The 23,755-nt window shown below is 32.2% G+C and overlaps 1 protein-coding gene across 2 annotated transcripts in view; it reads left to right on the top strand.

The window, feature by feature from the left end:
* LOC117237919 (SAM and SH3 domain-containing protein 1-like) overlaps nt 1–23,755 on the top strand; it is a 370,645-nt gene that overhangs the window by 307,575 nt on the left and 39,315 nt on the right. For both annotated transcript variants that reach the window (XM_033502359.1, XM_033502360.1), the window contains exon 5: nt 13,807–13,946. In XM_033502359.1, the coding sequence (XP_033358250.1) occupies nt 13,807–13,946 (140 nt within the window). The remainder of the gene's footprint in view (nt 1–13,806; nt 13,947–23,755) is intronic.

Below are 23,755 nucleotides of genomic sequence, written 5' to 3' on the forward strand. Positions count from 1 at the left end.
TCGGAATGTCGACTCGTAATATCGAAAATATATAGCCGTGCCTGTAACCACAAGTCATGTTCAATCGAATGAATCGTATGGAATAAAAATAAACCTGCCCATCGGAAACGAAAGGTCCAATACCGTTTTCTTTATCGCAGGAGGCCACCGGAACGGGAAGCAACACAGCGAAGGAACAAGAGACGTCGAGGAACAGAGTAAAATGCAAAAGGCAAAATGAAAGGTCGAGAAGAGAAAGAAGGAAAAACCTAAGAGAAGCCGTAGAGGGGCTCGAACAAATGTTCCTCTCCGACACATGCATCAAATCTTAAAGTTGCGTGAGAAATAAAGCCTGCTTGCTCAGCGACAAGCAACGACAGAATCACTCAGTTTTGTCTTTTATCGAATTTCTGTTATCTATTAATTCTCTATAAAAGAATAATCTTTTATAGTTTTATTTTCTACTTTTTTATTTTTATATTCGAATGATTTGTATTGTATTTCTAGAATAGTAAAGATTTCCTCTTTCTTTTTTTTTCTTTTTTGAGTAAAGGTAGAAATGTGTTTGTCATTTTTACTAGTTCTCAGATCGCTGATAGTAAGTAATGCATAAAAACTTAATTAGTATGAAACTCGATCAATAATTTTAATATTCTTGCATTGTAAGACAGTCGTCTGATAGGAAAATTGAAAAATACGTGAAATAAAATATATTGTATGTGTCAACGATCTATAATCTGAAACGAAAATTAAAATATGAAAATTAAGATTAAATAATTTAGTCGAAACCCTTATGAATCATTTCTAATTAAGTCAGAATAAAAATATTTATTATACTATTAGAGGTAATTTATTATCTATATAAATAGAAAGTAGACCTTTTAACGTTAAGTAACAATTAATACGTAGAAATAGGAATTTTACGAAACATCAAAGTTGAAAGAAGCCCTTAAACCAAGCGAAAGAAAAGGAATTAAGGTAAATGAAAGCAGAAAATGAGAGGAACGAGCAGTGGATGATGCTGCCTTACAGTCTGACGGAATTTTTTTCTAGCAGAGCGTTCATCGCAGTGTATTCTTTGCAACGCTCTCATTATACCTTTCTTTTCGGTAATGCAGCAGAAACTGGTAAACGGCTAGGTGAGAACACTTGCTCTTACGTATACGTATGCTAGGTGAGAACAGATAGTGAAATGGACCAATGTTCTTTTTAACGATACTTGACTCAAATGATAGGATTTAGAAAATACAATAAAACTATAGGATGTTAAATGTTACATGCATGTTGTAATTTTATGCAGAAACATTATAGTGTGTCGAATGATCATCATCTACAAATTTAATCTTTTATCAATATCATTCTCTATTTTCAATCGTCCGTCTTATAAAATAAATTATACCACGTCGTATAGAATATTCTTAATCCACCAGAAGCTCGAATATCAGAAATTATGTAATAATGTAATGAATGTCGTTGTTACAAACTTTTCATTTTATTGTAGAATAGGAAATAAAATTAAATTAAGGTGTGCGAATTGTAATAATATTACGATATTGTAGAATGAAATTATATACTTCCAAGTAACTGTAAGAATTTCCACTTTTTGCAATAAAAGATAGTAATTTAGAAACTTCTATGCCCGATTATTTATTCAGTCTACTGAGACTGAGCGATCTTTATCTTTAAACTTCTGAGCAAGCCCATATTATACATCTAATCATAAGAAATGAAACTTTTCAAGTGAACTAATTTCAATTCGGACAAGTAGAAAATAAAACTAACATAATTCGCAATGCTTACAACTCAAAGATAAAATCTAACTCTTACAAATACTACAATCAGTACTAAAAAAAAAATAAATAGATCGTCATTTATCCTTATAAAATATAAAAACTACTTGTATCTCAGCTAAACCTTTTCAGTTGTTAAATTAGTATCATAAATTCTAAAACGCAAGTAGGAATCGAGATGGAGAATGGAAGGCAAGCAAGACACTGCAGAATGGCTGCGTAAGAAGACAAATACAGCAGAAGAGTTGGTTGCGTTACAGCTGGTTGCATTCGTGACATCCTGGCGTCCCTGAATTTCGACTTCATATTCCTGTGTTGTTCGTGGCTGTTTCGACCTTTCGCCTTGTCTCGCCTTGGCCCCCGCCGAACTTTCTACCTTACCGCATCTTAAAATACCTGGGTGTAGCTGAGTGAAAAATTATCCAATTCCCAGAGATTCCTTACCAGAGGTGCGAAATGCATTTTCTTGAGTAATGGTCAAAGAAATTTCCTATAATTCACGCATGGCGTACCTTAGTATTGTTTCGCGTATATGACATCCACGAACTGCGCTATAATAACTATAACAATAAAGAACTATAAATGAACGAAATAAGAATTCAAAAATGGTTTGATATATTTCCGAGAGCAATACGATTTTCATAAATACATGATCTCTCCGTTGAAAAAGAAACAAAATCTACTACCTCGTGCATAAATCTGCATAAAATTTCGAATAATTGGAATGAATTTCGTGTTCTATGCAAAAATCGCTGTATATCATTTGAAAAGAAAATGATCAGAAACTAATAAGTAAATAATATTATAGTAAATAAATCTGTTGAGTCTTTAAAATGTTAATAAGTATCGCGTTTAGTCATTAATTTCTCACTAATTGGTACACTTATGTGAAATTCACACACTACTTTTATGAGTTGACCAAAATGTTGCAATACCGATGTGAAATAAGGTATATTGAAATCTTTCATGAATTTATTTATACATTTATTGAATATTTAACAAATTAACGGTTTGTACAGAAAGAATGTACTATTTGTCTTACATATTGATACCATATATGTACAAACTCATAGCATGATGTATTTGAGATAGTTAAAATTCGGTTTGTTATGACACCGAACGATCAAATTAAATTTTTCGCAGTTTGGAAAGACTCATCCGGTGTTGTGGCGCGATTGGTTTTTCATTTAGTCGGCAATAAAAGTTTAGACAGTAACCGCACGTGTAACTGAGACTCCGATAATTAGTTCATCGGGAGGAAGACAGAGAACAGAAAATGGTAGGAACGGTGGCCAACAAATTCAATTGCTTCCTCACGGGTATACCCTTGATTATAACTGGACCACCGGGGAAAAAGAAGCTGGCAATGATATTTGCTCCCGATTTTCGACCCCCGGCACGTTCCTCCGTAAATTACGGGCAGAGTTTCGTACGCCCTTTTCACCGCTGTTCTCGATTTTCTGCGTTGTACCTCAACGCGAGAAGAATTCTCCGAGCTGACGAAAACGGGTTATTAAACCTTATTCCCTGACTCTTTACTCTTTTACCATCTTTCTTTCTTTCCCTCTCACACACGCATACACATACGCTATTCCTCGCGTCTTTTTGCGATCGAACTTTTGCGTTTACTCGACTTTTCTGAATTATTTTAGAGCAACTTGCAGCTAAGAAAGTTTCCAGCCGTTTCCAAACTTACGTGCCACCACGAGATCATGAGAAGGACGAGGTCAAGAAGCATTCCTATGTATTCTGCAAACTCAGGTTTACACACATGTGGTCAAAAAAATTCCAAGTCCGCTTAGCTAACCCTTTGACAGTGTAATAAAGTAACGAGAAATTCAGAATTAAAAAAACAAATATTTCTTTATGGAAAAGATTTCTTGCGTTTCTGTTATTAGATACAAAAAACATATTCAACTTTTTATAGGATCCTTCCTAGACACAAGTCAAAGAATTTATTTATTTAAGATTTAAGAACTCACTGTTTATGTGCGCGTTAGAAAATGAATTGTATACTTGGAATTTAATAATTTTAAAATAAAGCATCTAAAATGTCAGATTGTATATATGAAATGTCTATTTTAATAATTCTTACTTTACTGAATTCTGGAGAAAATGCGTTTATATACGTAAAAGCTAAATAATTTAAATCGTACCTAAAAGAAACAATTAGCAGTTTTAAGACGTTAAAGATATTTGTTGAAAATTAATACGATCTAATCTAATACTCTAAACATTGCGTACTATTATTATACTTATTAATTATATCCAATAAGTAGACTTATTCCTCCAATATACATAGTGAATTTTTTAAAATATTCCAGATACTTTGTTAATTAGTATTTGAAAGCAAACTTACTGTTTTAAGAATAACTTTTCTCACGTAACTTGAGCGCACTGTATATACATTAGAACATAGCTCAAGCTTTCTCGGATCAAATTTCTTTTGTTCGCGAAAAGGGGTAATATCTATTTGGTGTTAGCTTGAATAATGTCTAGGAAGAAATGAGCAAAAATGAAGAAGTAGCCCGAGGTTCTGATAAAAGTGCGCCGCGAAACGAAGTAAATTGTTGAGGAAGAAGAAGAGAAAGGAGAAGAGGAATGACATTACACCAACCGTGAAGTAATAGAACTTTGTGTCTACATAAGAAGAAAGCGTTGCGACGAAGGGAAGAAAAAAGGAAGTGAATCTTAATATCGCTTATTTATTCATACTTATAACCCCGCTTTCGCCGCTCGAGGATTTTCATAACAGGTTTGTTCTCTTTCCCTGTAGAGTCTGCATTATCAGCGCGCACGTTTTGAGATTGTTCATGTTCCGCTTATGCAAATTTAGCAAATTGTGTCCTGTTCGTGTGGGTTAAAGTATGCCATACCAGTGAGTCATTTCGACTGCTTCATTATTATCAATATTTCCTCTTTTTCTTCCGCGTTCCACCTCATACTTGATGTAACACTCTTATTAAATAATCGTATACTATGAACAAATTACGCTGTGAAATTTGGTAATTTAGTGACATCAACGTTGAACGTTTAGAATTTCAATGAAACAATAAGTGGAAAAGAAAAATGCAAAATTGCTAGGAAATCTGTTTTATGAAATCTTTCTTCTAAAAAAATATTTATTAACCATCAAAATAATATTCTTTGTTTAATTAATCTGAGGTGTTTCGAGATTTAACCCTTCTTTTTCAAATAAAATTCTTGGTTTTACATAATTTTACTATAAAAATGTATTAGAATTCTTAATCGATAGTATGATGAAAATTTTCGAAGTGTAAAAAATTAACAAAATATATATCCTTTCGGTTCGTTATTACGAGGAAAAGTTATATAAGGATAAAGATCCTCTTGATTTAGTAGAATAATGCCAATCAGTTTTAACTCGGTCGCTTCACGGAACTTAAATTTAAAAATTATCTTGCAGTAATGGGAAAGATGCATTGATATCGAAAAAGTAACCTTAGCAGTTTATAATGTGGCTTTTTTAAGAACTTCATCGAGCCGCGCCGTAGCGAGAGTCAGATTAATACCGGCTTAAAATGGGCCACCTTTAACGACATCGAATAAATGAACAGAGAGATAAATGACGAGAGTATGTCGATATTATCGGACTATCCATTTTTCACTTTCTCGATATCGCACCAGTGGTACGGTAGCTGAGTGGAAATCGTGCTATTAATTATAACGCGATAATGAGTAGAAATATACGACGACGGTCGATAGATTTCATGGAAAACTATTCGAGCTTTAAGAAGATGAGCAAAGAGTATCAATTGAATTAGCATGAACCTACAATAAATCTCTCTCGCCTAATGAATAGTTTACTTTAGAAAATGCAAAGCGAGAAGCTTTGGTATACCTTCCAGTTGAGTTAACACGCCTATGTGTAGGCTGTGGATATTTATGTAAAATCCTGTTTTTGTAAAAACAAATAAAGGAGTAGAACCTAGGCAGAAATTTATTTTGCCTACTAAATATCATAACAGCTGCTAGACTTTGCATACTTTATGTACTTTTGCATATTATGCGAATTCTGTGCATTTTTAAATTTCCCACAAATGCATAAAAATCTTCGGTCTACAGACGCGCAGAAGCTTTTGAATATATTCCATCCTTTCATGGTGTATGTTTTCTTTTGACTCTCAATGTATATACATATATGTCGCGTTTAGTTAATATTGGATGCTTCCTTCTGTGACCACTTGTATTATACTTTAGAAAAGTTTATAGAACTCCAACAAATAATACTTCCGTGATCTACTGTAGACAGTTGTATGTATATCGTAGTATTGAATCCGCAATTTATTTTCGGTTGATCTAGCAATTATTAGCAGAATAGTTTAGATTGCGAGTGGGTATATGATAAGTTCGCAGCGTGGGTGTCACAGCACGTGACACTTAGGATGCAAGAGCTGTAGAAGTTCAGAGGGGAGGATGGAGTATAGAAGGAGGGTGTGAAAGCTGGATGAGTTCCAAGGCAGGCAGGGAAATAGTTTTAGTTACATTGTTGCTTTAAACTAACACGTAGGCACAACAAAGAAACTAATCTTTCCGCTTTTTATTTAAGACACGTTTTTGAGAAACCAATGGTTTTTATTTCCTCGTGTAATAATTTATAGTAGAAATTATGACGTATATATATATTGAGAAATATTTCATTGTTTTGTTATTGAAATTTGAAATTACGTGGTTATAAATTTTGATTTCTGTGACAATTTTTCAGAATAGAATGTTACAATTCGTCCGAAAAGTTTGATAAAAATTTACTATTTCATATTTTATTTCGTTGTTAATAAACTGAAATTGTAATATTTGGAATTATAATGTATACTAATAATACATTTTCATGGGTTGTAGTGATGTATTATACTTTGAATTCAAAATCGCTTGTTTGATTACTAATTGAAAAATACACAACTGCTCGTGTGCAGGTGTTGAGAATAAAGCACACAATTTGCAAGGCACACGGGACGTGAAATGAAAAAGGAGATAAGAGCAGTGGGTGTAAAGTCTGGATGAGCTCCAAGGTGCATGCTTGAAGAGCGTGACATATATGGACAATCGCCAGTGTGATCAAGCTTGACTTTTCTCATCTCTCTTGTCATCAAAAACTACGTTTGGAATTCTTATATTTATCTTTCTGAATAATTGACTTGTTTCACTTTTCTTCATTTACAATATATCTAATTTTTTTTGTGCTTCATTAACAAAACTTCATTTCCTCTAATACTGACCTAAATCATCAAGTTTCTTAAATAATTTTTAATTACTTTATTCCAAATATTTCTTTGTTAATTCGATACTTTTTTTTTAAATCCTTTGATACTAAACTGACTAATATCAACTCCAATCCAAATTTATACAAAAATAGGTTTTACGATCTTCGCTAGGTGAAAGTCTGAATTTCATTGCTATAGAGGTTTATCGGCGTGCAATGGTTCTATTTCCTTCCCTTCTTCTATTTTCTAGGTTCTCGGTAATTTCGAAATTTTATGACTAATCATGCCATTTGACGTTTAACTTTCCACGCACCAAAAAGTAACATAAGGATTGGAAAGGGATGTGAGATGAGACGAGGGTGAAACCTGGATGAACTCCAAAGCGTGCGAACGGATAATGTTACAGGCACGAACGATCTCAGTTCGGTGAAGCTGAGAGTCCCGTCGAGAGACTGGAACATCGTCATTGTCTATTCTTCTCCCTATTTGTCACGCTTTTGCTTTTGCGGCTGATACCACGCGTAAACCAGTGTTGTTGCCATGACGACACCACGCCGAGTGCTCCTATGTACGTATACAGTGTAATATATTACACGAGTGTAAATATATCATTTCCAAATATTAAATAACTAAATATATAGAACTGAATTAGAAAATATCGGAAAACGGAATAGTTTTAAGAGATAAATCGAATGTTAGATATTACACAGGAAAAAATATTCCAATTCTTCTTGTTTGATAGGAAATATCATATCTCGTTGAATAGGATGTAAAATGTTGAATATGTAAAAAATAAAATGAAACATATCCAAATATTCTATCAAGAAATTTGCAAAATGTAATTTTAATATGAAGTTAAAATTATATCTACGTAAGAAATTTATTGAAAGACTATTTTTCTTCCATTCGCGTTGAAAGTTTTTAATTTTCGTCAATAAATTGACAATTTATGATGCTTTAATTGATAACTTGCGAAATTTCGCTGAATTATAATTTTCGTTTATATTTCTTAATACTTATCTTGATATCAGACATAAATATATAAACATATCTCCACGTTAGACTTCATCCAATTGTCAGCCGAAGAAACATTATTTTCTATAATATCATTCTTTTACATTCATCTTATGTGTATTATATTTTAATTACAGTACGAATCTATATATACATTATATATATATATAATATATATATATATTATATATATATATATATATATATATATATATATATATATATATAAATTATGTGCCAAGTCGTTTAAAATTAATTTCACGTTTTAGTTAACTACCTCACTAACTATCCTATTAACTTACTCAATTAATTGCTTAGTCGATTATTCTCGATTTAAAGCTCACCGTGCAGTGCGAGTAACACGTAAAAAAACTTTTCTGACCCATTGTATGTATGTACATAGCCATGAACGGCGTTTTTTCATCCCCCATTCTCACACGAGCGAGGGAGTCGGCTCGGGGGAAGAAGCACTTGTGAGCTATGCGGAAGTGTAACGTCACGAGTTCGCACGAAGTGAAAAGTGTCTAGTTCTCATTCTCTTTATTGCTGTCTCGGTTTTGTTCCATCGCTCGTTCTATTCTCTTTCCTTCTCTCTTGTGTTTCTTTCTATTTAATAGCCACTTTGAGCTCTCGCGCGACTCGTCGCAAAAGCTGTTACGTGATTAGTAGCGGATCAACGTTTCATATCCTGAGAATTATACGTTTGCAGAATACATCGAAGGATGGATGGCTTAAGCAATTCACTGTATATTCGATTTGATGAACGTCTATATTAGTTTTTTTAAATTATCCAGATCTTATTTCTAAATTTAAAGCGGGAAAGAATGCGTGTAGCGTGGGAATCAGATTAAGAGAGAATATTAGCGTTGAGATGTTTCTTACATATAGAGTGTTGAGGATATTAATTCTCAACGTAAATTGACAAGTTGTGGATTATAAATTTCTTCTTTACAATTTGGCAATTCTCTATTAAATATTACAGTCACAAAACTTGCAACATTTAAAACTATCTTATAAAATACTATTTTTTATTATTTCTAAACTTGTTACTATTATCTCAAGGTATTTAATTTGCAAAAATTACATCATTAATACTCCTATCGTATGAGAAAATCCACATAATTCGTATGGAAATATAAGTCACGAGATCGTAACAAACGGTAACAAACGTACATAGATATGCCACAATTTAGTTTTAGTAGAAGCGAAACGAGTCATTAAAAGCCAGAAGATCGCTAGATAAGTGAGTTATTATATCTGTAACGTTGACGGATATCTTTATTACCAGAGGAAAATGTCTTAAAACGGTGCACATTGCGCTTATCTAATATTAATTGAAACCAATGACGTGCAAACAAAGATCGCTGGCTGTGCGATCTACGTCCGCGTCACCCTAATTAGTTCTGCAACCGTACAATTACGTAAAGACTCGAGTAACTTATCTCACTCTTCAGTTCGTTCTATCCTTTTCCCCTCGTAGAGTCACGCGAGGAGATGAAAAATTGCGCGGAATGCAGATATGTCCCTACGGTTGCAAACGATATCACGCGCGATCGCGATACGACGATTGTCACCCGGATGTCCCACGCATGCAAAACAGTCGCAATTAAGCCGGCACGATTTGCATACGTGTATTGTTATGCTGGCCAAGGGGCGGACAATGGGAAAAGAGAAACGTAGAAGAAGGAGAATAGAGAAATTACGGTACGCCAGAGATAAAATGTCACTCGATGTGCAGACATTAATTATGAATTCATGATAATTGGACGCTGTTACGTCGCGTAACACTACCCAGCCGAGGCCACACACTGCAGGGCAATATGGCAACCAGATGTCTTCGGATACTCGCAGCGTATCTTCCATGATTTCAAGGACCTTCCATAAATCACATAGATTTCCCAGAAAAGGTCCTTCAAACGAAACAAACATCTGGTTCGGAGGAATTTCTAGAGACTATTGTCTACCACGGCTTAACAAGGGAAAGTCAGTTTTTGTCACGTACGCTGCAACTTTCCTCCCACTAACCACTTTCTCTCGAGGGCGGTTAAGACCCTTCGTTTAACCAATTAAAACGAAGCCTATTCACTCACTCTCCTAAATAACATCGGCACCAACAAATCCGATGGTCCCGTGCGCTAGACACACTCATCCTTAGCTCTCCTCCGAGACAGCATCGTCTTCCAAGAGTACTGTTTTTGCATCCTTCGAACGGTCAACATCCTTCGAGCGGGTATACACACCCGCAGATCACTCAGTCACTCACTCATCTCGTACATACGCACCAGTGTAACTATCCTCGTTATAAGTTGTGGAATAAACGGTGAAATATAACTTACTACTGTGTCATATTCATATCAACTACCTCTGTTATCCTAAACGAAACAGGGGAACGACTACTTCGCGGCGTCGATTCACCGAATCGTAGCGAGAAGTTACGCCTCTCGCTGACGTGTTTTCCTCGCGACCGCGTCTCTCCGCGAACGGTCGTAACATTTGGTCCTTCGAGCCGGATGTTTGTTTCGTTTGAAGGACCTTTTCTAGGAAATCTATGTGATTTATGGAAGGTCCTTGAAATCATGGAAGATACGCTGGGAGTATCCGAAGACATCTGGTTGCCATATTGCCAGCGGTGTGTGGCCTCGGCTAGGTAGTGTTACGACGTAACAGACGCCGTTCTTTCCACGCTACGCGAGAAAAAGTAATACCTGCTATCTGTTGTATAAAATGATATAACAGATTTGTTGTTTAATTTAGTTAATCATACTATTATCATATTTTAAAACAGGCTAGTGATATAATTTTAATAATTGAAAACGAAAATGTAGTCTTACATATCACAATTAAATTGCTTGTCCCTGTTTATTGGGAATATTGTTCGTGATTTATTTAGAAAATCAAAGGGCGAGTAAAAATATTTTTGTTCTTAAATAACTCAATAAAAAGAAGGAATTAGTTTTATTTGCAATAGAAGACGGATATTTGCGACAATGAATCAAATCGCTTCATCCTATTTAATGTGAATATCATTCGCGATTTACATTTAGGAAATTGAAGTTCAATAAGAATAGTTTTATTCATTCATTTGCACGTAGAAAATCGGAGACTAAATAAAAGTATCTTTGTCGTTTTTTAAACCAAGAAGAAGAAGAGTGAATTTTACTTGCAAGGAACGTATTTAATGATTGCTCAATGTAAACACGATCTATCCGTATTTAGAAAATCGAATACTAAGGAAAAATATTCTTGTTCCCTTATAAGTGAACAAAACGAAAAATGAATTTTATCAGTGGAAGGAATACTACATTTATAATAATTGTGAATTTCATAGACATTTTATTGCAATATTCCGGTAACAGCAGTCTAGACAGAACTCTATTTGGTGTTTCTATAGGGCGTAAAAATATGTCATAGCTCGTTTCTTTACCATAGAAGAAGTTCTCTCAAATCTCGCGAGAGTCGCAGCGAAGAACCAGTATTACTTGCAAAGTAAAATTTACTAGAACATCGAAAAGTTCCAAGTTTTCTCATTTGTGGCGCTTTGTTTTATGATTCTTACGTGAGAGGCGACCGACACGAGCTGTAAAGTGGCAAAGAATGATGTTAAAAGCATATACTCGTATCTTTTTATTACCACCATCTTCGATTGATGTACCCCTAAGAAAGTTAAGCTGAGACCGCTTTATCGTCTCCATCGTGTTATGGATTGTGTCTTTTCTTCAATATAGCAGACTTAATTTTTTACTTGCTTCAGAGTACTTACGCTATAAAATATCGCGGCTATGCATTTATGATTCGAATTACCATTAATAATTCTATACGATACTCAAAATCTTTTATGATCCTGCGTATTTCATATGCATCAAGGGAATAAATAAAGTTTCTAATTACAAGAAATATTCCGAACAAGTACAGTTTGGTTTTTTATTTATGGCTTTGTCAAATAACAAACAACAAAAAGAAATTGGGCAATCTTTCTTAATTCTTTCTTAATTTAATTACTCTACATTTAGACTGAATTAAATATTTTAAACTATTATGTATTAACGTATCTATTAACGTAAAACATGACTGCAATTTTATTGTAATATCGTGTATTGTTGTAACATCTGATTATAATAGATAGATAGTTGAGAATGCATTGACTAATATTTATCATTCTTACTTGTTTGAGAAGAAAAACGTGACCAATTGATTCATTCTCAATTAATAACAACGTAAAAATGCTGAATTTGTTACAAACAGTATCACAAATGGTACATTTAGAAAGTTTAAAATGTAATCCAGAACATTTACGATATCGATTTATAATTTTAAGTTCTAAAATACAACATAATGGATTTTTTTTATTTCCGTGCTTGATAAAATATAAAATAATTCCTTCTATTCATATAATGCGTTCATTGACGCTTCACGAATAATATTATATACACTATTCGGTATATACACTATTGATAGTGCAATTTTATATTCGACAAATTATTAATCAGCTAAGCGATTAATGCATTTGTTCTCGATATAGCTTATACTATTAGTGACAATTAATTAAAACAAAAATTTTACCGGCACTCGAAACAAATTCGGCTAAGAGGATTAATAAGATTATACGACTGAACAATATTACGTAACAGTATTACATCGTATTTTCTGGAAAGTAATTACAATGAGAATAAAAATGAATGGTTTGCTAGAGCGTCACCAACGATAACAGAACTGTGAATCGCACTTGGTAAATCGCGTTACCGTGGCCGCTCCATAATGGTATGCAAGTCGATTTTTCTTTTTTCTAGTGGAATTCCACTTGATTGCAGCCGGTGATTCAATTGCGCGTTGAGAAATACAAGCAGAACGTGCCGTCGCGTTAAAAGTATACAAACTCAAGTGCTTGGAATTACCATCTCAAATTATATTAATATTATTACCCTTACAATAGCAAAGAACTGAATGGAAGCGAAAGATGCTTAACTTTGAAAGATAAGAAACTATGCAGAAAACGAGGATTTCCAAGACGAAGGTGTTACAACTTATAAATCTTCATTTTATCGCGAGCAGATTACGAACGTTTATTTACGAATGAATTTCTGAAAAATTGAGAAATGTAAAAACGCGTTTCTATTGCAGAGATAGTATTCATTATAATTAGTAGGTGACATAAATTTGTATTTCATTTCTTTAGCTGTATTCAAATCCGTAATCTAGCGTAGAAATTATGAATTAGTGATTTTACTATTTTTGAAGTTTTATTTCGTAAATAAGAGATCCTGCTTTCGCGAGGGGCATTGTTTGTCGAAAAAAGAAGTTCTCTTGGTATATTGGAAGTTTTGTCACAATTTATTACTGAACGTCAAGTTCAATTTTCTGTATGACCATCTTTCTGATTGATGAAAAATTCGTACAGCAGACTCGAGGATGGTTAGTATCTTTCCAAGTGTGTGATCAAATTTTCACAAAAGTGTTTTATTTCTTAGAAATTCATAAACTTATCTTCTTGAAAATTGTAAATGAAAAATTTGTATAAGATTGGAAGAGGTGTTCTGAATCTGGAGATATTATAGAGAAAAATGAAAAACTTGCTAGATGATCGATATTACGATATACGCAATATAATTCATGGCTACAGATAGTAGGAGAAATGTGAAACTTTATGCTATTATAAAACAAATAAACGATTATATTATTATTAAAATAAATAATCACATGAAGTTGTCACCCATTTTCTTAAATATTTGTATATTAAATATTTTCGTATTGTATACTAAAATATTGTATAACGATGTTTATGTTTGGTTTTCTTATCCTTGCAGAACAAGGACAAACTACGAGCAAGAAGAAAACAACATTTTCGCGACTACTTCGAGGACTAAAGACGCACAGGAAGGAGAAACAAGCACAAGCTCAAGGTTCCCCGAGGCATGGACGCGCAAGAATAGGAGTACCACAAAGAGTAAGTGTGTATCTATGTAGAGAACCATAATCCCACTTCACGGCTAGGGATGCACAGGAGCAGCTATTTACTACTGTCGATTCAGATTTCCTGCGTATTCTTCACCTAACTACAATTTCACCCTTTGTTCGCAATTTAAACTTTGTTACCTTGCTGTATATGCCAGATTTGTAATTTCACTGAAAATGTTCAACAAATAATAGGGTTCAGAAAAATATTCATGCCTTTCTAGCTGAATAATTAATTTTTAAATTACTCTAAATATTAACAAATTTTGTTTCATCTAAGAGAAATATATTATTCTTTTTCTTAACTGAAATGATATAAATGCATATACAGGGTGGTTGGTAACTGGTGGTACAAGCGGAAAGGAGGTGATTCTACGCGAAAAGAGAAGTCGAAAATATAGAATAAAAATTTTTTATTTTTTTTTTAAATTTTTCCATCGAGACAACGATCTACAGTGAGATCCGTTATAACGTACCGCACGCGTACCGAGCGAAAATTCAAAATCGATTTTCTCGAAAACAAAGCCTCAACGAAAAATTTTTATTCTATATTTTCGACTTCTTTTTTCGCGTAGAATCACCCCCTTTCCGCTTGTACCACTAATTACCAATCACCCTGTATATAAATTTTTTGATTTCATATAAATTATAATTGATTGGACTTAAGTATAATTGATATGCATGTTTATGAATGTATCTTCTTAATCCTACTCTATCTTACTCTTTAAGTTTTCTTATAACAAAATTATTATATTTTCATATTTCCAGTGTTCTCTATTATATACTTGTTACCATTTCTGTGCATAATAAAATTTGCATAGTAAAATGAATCGATCATTGAAAGAATCATCTAAGAATGTCTAACATAATCATAGAAGATTAATAATAATGATATAGCATTAAGAATCATGATCACGTGAATACTCCTTCCCATTTATTCTTTTCTATGATTAAATACATTAAATATTAGTAAAATATTTTTAAAAGCAATGAAGTTTTATAAGAAATGTAATACACTTGAAAATAAATGAATATCAACTAAGAAAACTTACTTAACAGGTAATTCCGATCATTTTTTAACAATAAAATTATATTATACTTTAAATCAAGTCTTTATCAGATAGTTACTTTATTAAAAATTGAAAACAACTATTAAAATATCACTTAAATATTTTATTGGTGTATACGAATCGTATTACATATTTAAAAAAAAATTTTCTTTTTTGATGCTCACCACCGAATTTTGATCGTTAGTTTCGTTTAAAGCGATAGCTTGCATGAAGTACGTAAAATTTCCTCGCGAAAATTTTGTTTTTTATTTTCATTTTCTTTTTTTTCTTTTCTTCTGTTAAACTAGTATTTGTAATTCTACCTACGAAGCCGTGGCAGAGAAACACGGAGCACGACCTGTCGACTCTCTTTTAATTTTATTTCACGGGTAACTTATATTTACGCAGCCGTAAAATCGAATTCATATATCTATCCTAACTGCAATGCGTCGGAACCTCCTCACTGAAACTGAAATGTTACCTCTCGACTATTTAAAATCATTTTACCAATTTATCTTTGTCCGAAGAATATTGCTTATTATTACTTACTATTATATATAGATATGTGTGTATGTTGGTGTCACTGATTATTCTCATCGTGGTCACTAATAACCTTGGAAAGTGTATGTGATTTTAAATTCGTCATAAAAAAAAAGAGAAAAACGCTTGTATATACTAGATTCGATTTTTTACTTTACACAACAGGGACCACAACTCGCATTTTTTGAAAAACAGAGTACCTACACCGACACGAATATCATATGAAGTTTCTGGAACAGGAATATCGACAACTGATATCAATACACTGAAACACGATATATGACGATATTCTCGGCATTGCACGTCAAGCTAATGACATTTAGTTGTATTTTCTTTTTTTTTTTTTTTTTTTTTTGTTTGGTACACGGTTATTGATGCTGAGATAACCGTAAATTGATCAAGTTAACAGATAATCGCTAGATCGGATGTCAGGTAGTTGACGTGGAAGAGCTTCGTATAGTTGAAAGGACTTGTGTGTTCATGTTAATGCCATGATACGAGGATAAATATAGCGTGTAACACTGTAAAGCTGTAATTATGATATTCTGATCTTGGTTTCTAATTTATACCCTTTGAAAAGTTAAAACAGAAACTTTCAACTCTTATTATCCAATCAATGAGAACCTTCGTAATATTGTAGATTCTAGGATATAGTTTCTGCTATCGGTGTTTGATAAATGTATAGAAACAAGGACAAAACGTGTCAACTTATGTCAATGGTACTTAAATGACAATGTCCATAATTTATATGAGTTATCATTTCATAAAGTTGTCAATATATCTACTGATAATAACTGCTTTATACCAAACTACATTAATATACAACCTGTGGATCGTATTACATATTAAATTATATAATATCCTTCCACAAACAAAAAAAAAAAATATTAGAAGTATATGAAAATATCAAAATTCTTGTAATCTTTTATTTACAAAGCAGAGAGATTAATTCTTTACAACTTATAAATAAATATTTGGTCTAATGTTGTAATAGATTAGAAGATAAGAAATTTAGTGGATATATGGGTTGATTGTATTATATATTTTGGAAGTAATTTGAAAGACTTTATTTTAAAGAATACTATATTTTGTACACGAAAAGCGTTAAACGTTTTATCGGGGCAACCAGTAATTTTCATCGTCATCCCTTTCATTAATCAAACGTCGGAAAATTACTGTGCAAGTAATTTTCCTCCCGTGCTGAAACTTGTAATTTTTTGATTCACTTTCAGAACCGATTGCCTCTACAATTAAAGCCTACGCCTGCGCGATGTAGTTATTCTCTTTCTGTCGTATCCTTTCCGCTCTCTACTTTGACCAATTTTCAGTTATTTACTTCTCTTCTCTTCTAGATTCTACGATTATTTTCTTCCATATTATTAAAATCAGTACAAATGCTGAATATTCTATTAAGATAAGGATTCAAAGAAGATTAGTTCAGAATTATTTCAAGAGCAGAATGAAATCCCTGTAAAATTTAATATTCCTATAAATTGTTATATTATTTTGTGATTGTTTAAAGTACACGTATAGTTTTGTTATGTATGATAATTTCATTCATCAAATTCTCTCCGTTTACAAAATATGATTAAAAGCCGATGTCAACGTCAGACGAGAGAATTATGCACTAGCACATGGCAGAACCGAATATTCGTTCCTTCCGGTTCATTGATAAAGAGATCGGTGCCCATCAACGGAGTGAGTCAGCTCCGAAGCCTCAGAGAATTAAAAATTTCCAAGATTTCCCATGTGCCGTCGATTTACTAAATTCTTCGACGCTGACAATTTAGACTCTTGAGAATACAATTCATCAATACGACGCTGACATTTAGTTTTATTTAATACCTTTTAAATTATGCTTCTTCAAAAGATTATATAAAATCTTTTCTTTTTCTAAGTATAAGTTGGTTTAAATGAAGCATTAAATATACTTACGTAATTCTTTTATGGTTCTAAAATTTTATTATGAAAGTTTTATTAGGAAGGTAATAAAATTAACATAGTTAAAATAGTAAGTGAAGTTCCAATCATAATCTTTTTTCATAAATAGATAACCGAACATAAAAAATTACAATAGAATAATATATGCTTGAAACTGCATGATATTGTATTACATATGAAATTCCATGCGCGCTCTTCGCCAGAATCGCAAACTGGGTCAAAGAACTGGAAAAAATGGGAATCGTATTACTCAAACGGCTATAAAATTTGTCTATTTCGTTCTTTATACTTTATTCGAGCGTTACTAGCATTGTTCCCATTTCTCTCTAAACGGTTGAATTAAATAGTGCACTGTTATACAATACTAGTAGATTTTACTGTATGTTCTTAATAATTTATCTTCAACTATGTATGTACAAATAGAGAATTTTCATTAAAAGTTTCGAAATATTTTTTCCAGCAATAAAGTTAACACTACTTTAGGAAACAATTTTGGAAATTAATTGCTATGTGGATATAATTAATTGGAATTAAGGAAACGTATTCTATATTTAAATTTTGACGCGCTATAATTAGTTATTATATGTGTATTACTATAGTTAGACAATAATGTCAACCAAATAGCTGCTGTGTTTTTTCTAATAGACTGTCATTCCTTTTTCAAAATACCCCATGATACTAGGATTAAGGAGAATTACTATTGGATCTTTCAAATAATGTGCAAAATTTTCGTTTAAAATGTTGTTAAATCGTTAATCTGTTGAAGGACTATTGGTATACACCTTAGTTCTCATTACTAACACTAAAGAAAATAATCCAATAGCATGGAATTATTTTATTAAAGTCAAAATTCACTGACATGAATATCTCACGAAATAACAATCTTGTGTTTTCACGCGAGTAAATTATCTTAAATTACAAAGAACAAGGTTCTTCCAGCTGATATGATATGAAACCAAATATTAACCAAGTTTCAAATAATTCCAAATTTCAAAAAATCTTAGACTCTTCAAAACTCAAAATTTAGTTCTGATAAATTCTAATAACTAACTAGCTTTAAAACTGTATGCTTTTGCCGAAGAATTTGTGGGACATTTTTTTGTCAATATCTCTCTATAAGTAGGCTCCTATTATCCAGGAAGCAAAGTACGACAGGTACATCGTGTGGTTCACATACAAAGATCGCTCGCACACCTCCTAGCGAGCACTCAAAGACATTCCTCTCGCTTTGACCTTGGTACAAAGTATCACGAACCATGATAGTACTTGGAATGAAATTTCCTCGAGAGCCCTCGATAAAGCACTTGTACGCGAACAGAGGCTCGTTTTGGACTCTCAGCTCCAAAACCACTGACCATCGTACGATCAGCAGACTACTCTACACTAGGCCACAAATTCCACGACTTAGCACAGTGAAGAACTTGTCTATGATGATTATGCATTACCGCAAAGATTGAATCATGCTCGGATGATAAAAGGAATCACGATATAAGCCGCGGCGGGGATGTGGTTTCTATCAGATGGCCAAAGGAGACGGCGCATTAGAGTTGATCATACCATTTCTCCATCGTAGAAGCACTTTATCGTTTAATTCATCTACTATCTACTTCCTTTTGAATTTATTTTACATTTTTGTTTATCTTTACATTACTTTTGTATTTTACCGAGTATAGTTTAGACGTAGTTATGTCTGCGCGTTTATTATTTTGCATTTTTATTAATTTGCCATAAAGTAGATTGAAAGACAGAGGAAGATTATAAATCTAATTATATAGGATTAATGTTGATTAAACGTGATTGCCTCTAATTTAACAAAAAATTTCATTAAACGAATAATGAACTATAATTTCCTTTTTGATCTTATATTGTATATAGCATATTGAATTTTCAGTTAGTACGTGTATGTGTTCGTCATTATTAAAGCAGTTCAAACTTAATTTTAAAATGCAGACATCGTGCAACTATCATAAATTGATCATCAAAATCAATTGAATGAAATTGGAGATACATTGAATAAAATTGAATGAAAAGTTAATAGAAGAAAGAAAATAAAACATTATCACGTATTATATTTTAATCTTGCATTCATTTCACAAGAGTAAACTTCACAATTTTTTAAATTAAAAATATTTCTATAGTATAGAGTGCAGAATATTATAACGTATTTGTTACATAAAACTCATTCGAAACATTTTTTAGTATTTTAAAAATTACTTTCGTATCATAGAGCACTTCTTATCTACTAAAGCAAAACCTCGTCTTAAGCATTCTAATAAATAAATAAATGTATATATCTTATATATATTAAATGTAGCTTTCAGCTTGTTTTATACATTTATACAGTCTGCATTATTATCATAAATAGCATATAGACAGGACAACCACAACCCGTGTATGAATTCGCTATCGTAACCACAGTCCACGCTACGTCTCGCTGGCTGGCAGGATGTCCTGGTAGCTGCAATGGAAGGCAACCGACGAGTTCTCGGAGGATACGTGCAGAACCGTGATTCTGACCCCAGAGCAGAATATCGTGGACTGTCAACAGTAATACGCCTGTCTCTTGTCCACGCCACTGACCACACATTGCCATTCGTCTTGTTTTGGCCTGACTGCTGCCAGTAACTCAATGGCGCATATGTAAATCCAATGATAAAATGTACATTTACTTTCATAGACATTGTAAATACGTCTATCCATTGCGGAAGATTCTCTTAACATTACTACACAGTCCCACGTAACAAAGAACGTTAATTTGATAATAAAAAATAAAATAATTTTATAAATTCTGGTCTGGTTTTAAAAAAAGGCTAAAATCTTATGGAATTTAATATTCATAAAATTGTTTTCCTCTAAAATCCAAATGAAAATAAAGTTACTATGTTTCGACTTCTTCTTGGAAATCACTTTAATCGCATTAATTCTTGTGCTTCTTTTTAACAACTCATCCATAAAAAGGGAAATTGCAAGATTAGCCTGATGATAACAGAGGCTCTTTTAATATTTTACAGAATAATTTCAGTTGCAATTGTAAATCGTAACCGCAATAATGGTTTCTATAAATTTTTAACGCGTAACCCAAGCCGATATGGCATGGTTTTCATAAAACTTGAAACACAGGTTTACCATCGAGAAGAAAGTGCTTAATATTTTACGTCTGTGTAAAGCACTTCTGAAAGCCAGTAATATCGGGCCATTGCGAATTCGTAAAATTCTACGCAACCGTGAATTCCCCTTTGAATACTTCTAAATTTATAAGGTATTGTTGAAGTCGCAATTTGCTGTGCGAAGAATAACTTTTGTGGCAATTTTTGCTTGTTCAACGACATACAAAATCTACAGACGTAAGAAGTAAAAACAAAATCGTAGAAACTGATTAATATTTTGCAATTATGCAACATTTTATTTCATTTATATTAACTCGAAAATAATTGAAATATATTATTATAAAGATATCGATTCAGAAATATTCAGTAATATTATTCAGTAAATAAAATTAGTTTTAGCAACATGACGGTCTCATAACATCATAGCTACACTAGCGTCATGTTAATGTCAACCTGGTAACCAGAGTTTTCTATAAATAGAAAATTAAGCATTAATATGGATAAATTAATTTCAATCTTGAGTGTTTCGTCCAAGATCTGCTAGTATGGACTCTTCAGTAAGGCTCACCTAACAGACCTATACCTTAGACACAATGAGAGAAGAGGGAAAGTGAGTGTTTCGTCTAAGATCAATTTCAATTGTTACAAATGTTATATAGTTTATTTTTAATGAAATGAAATGATACGTAGAGGTTTTCTAAAAGAAGATATTATGTCCAAAGGAATTAACTCGTGGTTAACAGGTGAACTATCAGTGGACGATGTATATCTATTTGCCTATTTATGTGTTTGTTTACATACTTATTACTTTCACAGTTTTACTTTTCAAATACTCAAAGTTATCGACTTTTACGACAAGTATGACATAGATTATATTTTTAATGCTTTATTCTTAAGGAAATGAATCAAGTAAATCCTTTAAGAATAGAGGTAAACGCGGAATTTACAGTTGTTAAAAATACAAGCTTATTATTATTTACAGTTTGTTAAAATGTACACATGTAAGTAGCACCCTTGTGCGCACTAGCTTACCTTCAACATGAAATTAACTTTGAAAACGACGGAGCAGCTTCACCAGGGGACGTACTGTGCGGACGGAGAAGTTTTAGAAGTGGAAATTATTTCAAACTTTCGATGTCTACATTTCGCGGAGGAACATTTAAACGAAATTTAAACTATATGATTAAAGAGAAACCTCATTTTCTGATCATTAATATATATATATTATATATTATATATATTGATATATATATATATATATATATATTTATATTTATATATATATATATATATTTCGGAATTGTATAAAAATTATTTATAAATGCATTATTTACTTCATTATAAAATGAAATATATTTTTACTATGATAATTTCAATGTGTTATGCCATGTCAGATAAAATAAATGTTTTCTAAAACATGCTTTTATCAAGGAATATTTGTTTAAAGCTTGTATTAAAAAGAATAATAAAAAGATTTATATAAAAGATTGTACAAACGAAAAAATTTATGGAAGAATGTACTTAAACATAAATAAAATGCACTAGATCGCTTTATATGCTAATACTAAAGTTCGTAAGGGCGTAAAATACACTCAGTTGTTGACCTGTTACCCAAGCCATTGCATTAGAAGAATCGTTTCCGTATTCGATATCCCCGTTCAAAATACAGAGTGGGATAACTTTAAAATCCAACTAAAATGTTATTAGATTGAGTAAAAGACTTTTTGTTGCTTTCTGTCGTTTTATTGTATGTAGTATACATTCATGTAACTGACCACAAAATAATTGAGCTTTTGCGTTTCCATAATTTTGGTTATTGTTAGTGTTTTAATTCCTTCTTTTTCAAATTTATATTAGAATTCCTGTCTAAATTCTTGGAAGTATTAGTGTGTAATTAGGAAAATTATTGAAAAGTATTACAGGCTAGTTAATAAAATGTTATACCGCTTTATAAGTTTTAAAGAAATACTGAAGTCACATATAATAAACATTTGTAAAATGTACGAGGGAAACATTGTTAATAAAATAAGCATATTATGACAATAATGTCACCAGATAAATCAGAGATCTCTGCTTTTTCCTCAGTTTGTTAGAAATTTTTATACCAGAGAAGAGATTTACATAAAACAGAAAAAGAGAAGGCATCATAAAGAATAAAAATATTTGCCAATGGGAAAGAAGACTATAACTTGAAAACGATGGGGATATTTTTTAATCGATATATTTAATTCGACTCAACTGTTACTTCTCATGATGATTTCATTAATTGTTAATTGTGAACCGTAGTAGCAAATCGATGAATTCGGCTTGAATCGAAGATTGCTATCATGTACATTTCATTAGTTCGTAGAACATCGTTTAACTTAGGGCAAGAGAATTTGGAATGACTATGAAGCCAGGAGGGAGCACCGAGTTCCAAACGATAGTTTGTTGAAATAACAAAACTTGGATTGATACTCGAACAGTGCTTAGACCGTCTTAAGGACCTGTTGTCGATCCCCATTGAATCGTCGCTAAATATTCCACGTGCTAAATTCCAGTTCAAGACTGTTGTAGTCCGGTGTGAAACAATCGTTAACTGAGATCGATGATTAAATTTTAGCTTATTTCTATCCTTGCATCAAATGCAGTTTATTTGCGTAGCAAATTAGTTTAGTTGTCGTAAACATTTAAAAAGTCTAGTAGCGTTTAATTAGTGTTCTGATCAATTTAAAATCAAATCAAGTTGTAAAAGTTATAAATAATTTGTCATTTCATGAAATAAAATATAGTCATACGTAGTCGTACATTTAATGACATTTTGCAGTTTCATAGAATAAATTCAGTCATAAAATTTGTCACTAACTTTAGCAAGTATAACAACTTTGTTAGGAGCTTCATATACTTAAGTTTTATTAATTCTTACTTTACTACCAATCTTAAATGTCTCTACTTAAACGTTTTTCGAGGACAATAGAATTAATTTCTCAATAAATAAATAAATAAATAAATAAATAAATATTCTTACAAAAAAATAGATTCGAAATATAGGTATTTTATGTAATATGATACTAGCACCATTCGATTGCTTGAGTGAAAATTTACACTTTTACTGATATATAAATTTGCACAGATTATGTGGATGAGAATGAAGACTGAGAAGTCAGAGGATGAAATTCAATGAT

The sequence above is a fragment of the Bombus vosnesenskii genome, unplaced genomic scaffold (assembly GCF_011952255.1).
Source record: "Bombus vosnesenskii isolate JDL3184/JDL3185 unplaced genomic scaffold, Bvos_JDL3184-5_v1.1 scf7180000013409, whole genome shotgun sequence".
Taxonomy (NCBI): domain Eukaryota; kingdom Metazoa; phylum Arthropoda; class Insecta; order Hymenoptera; family Apidae; genus Bombus; species Bombus vosnesenskii.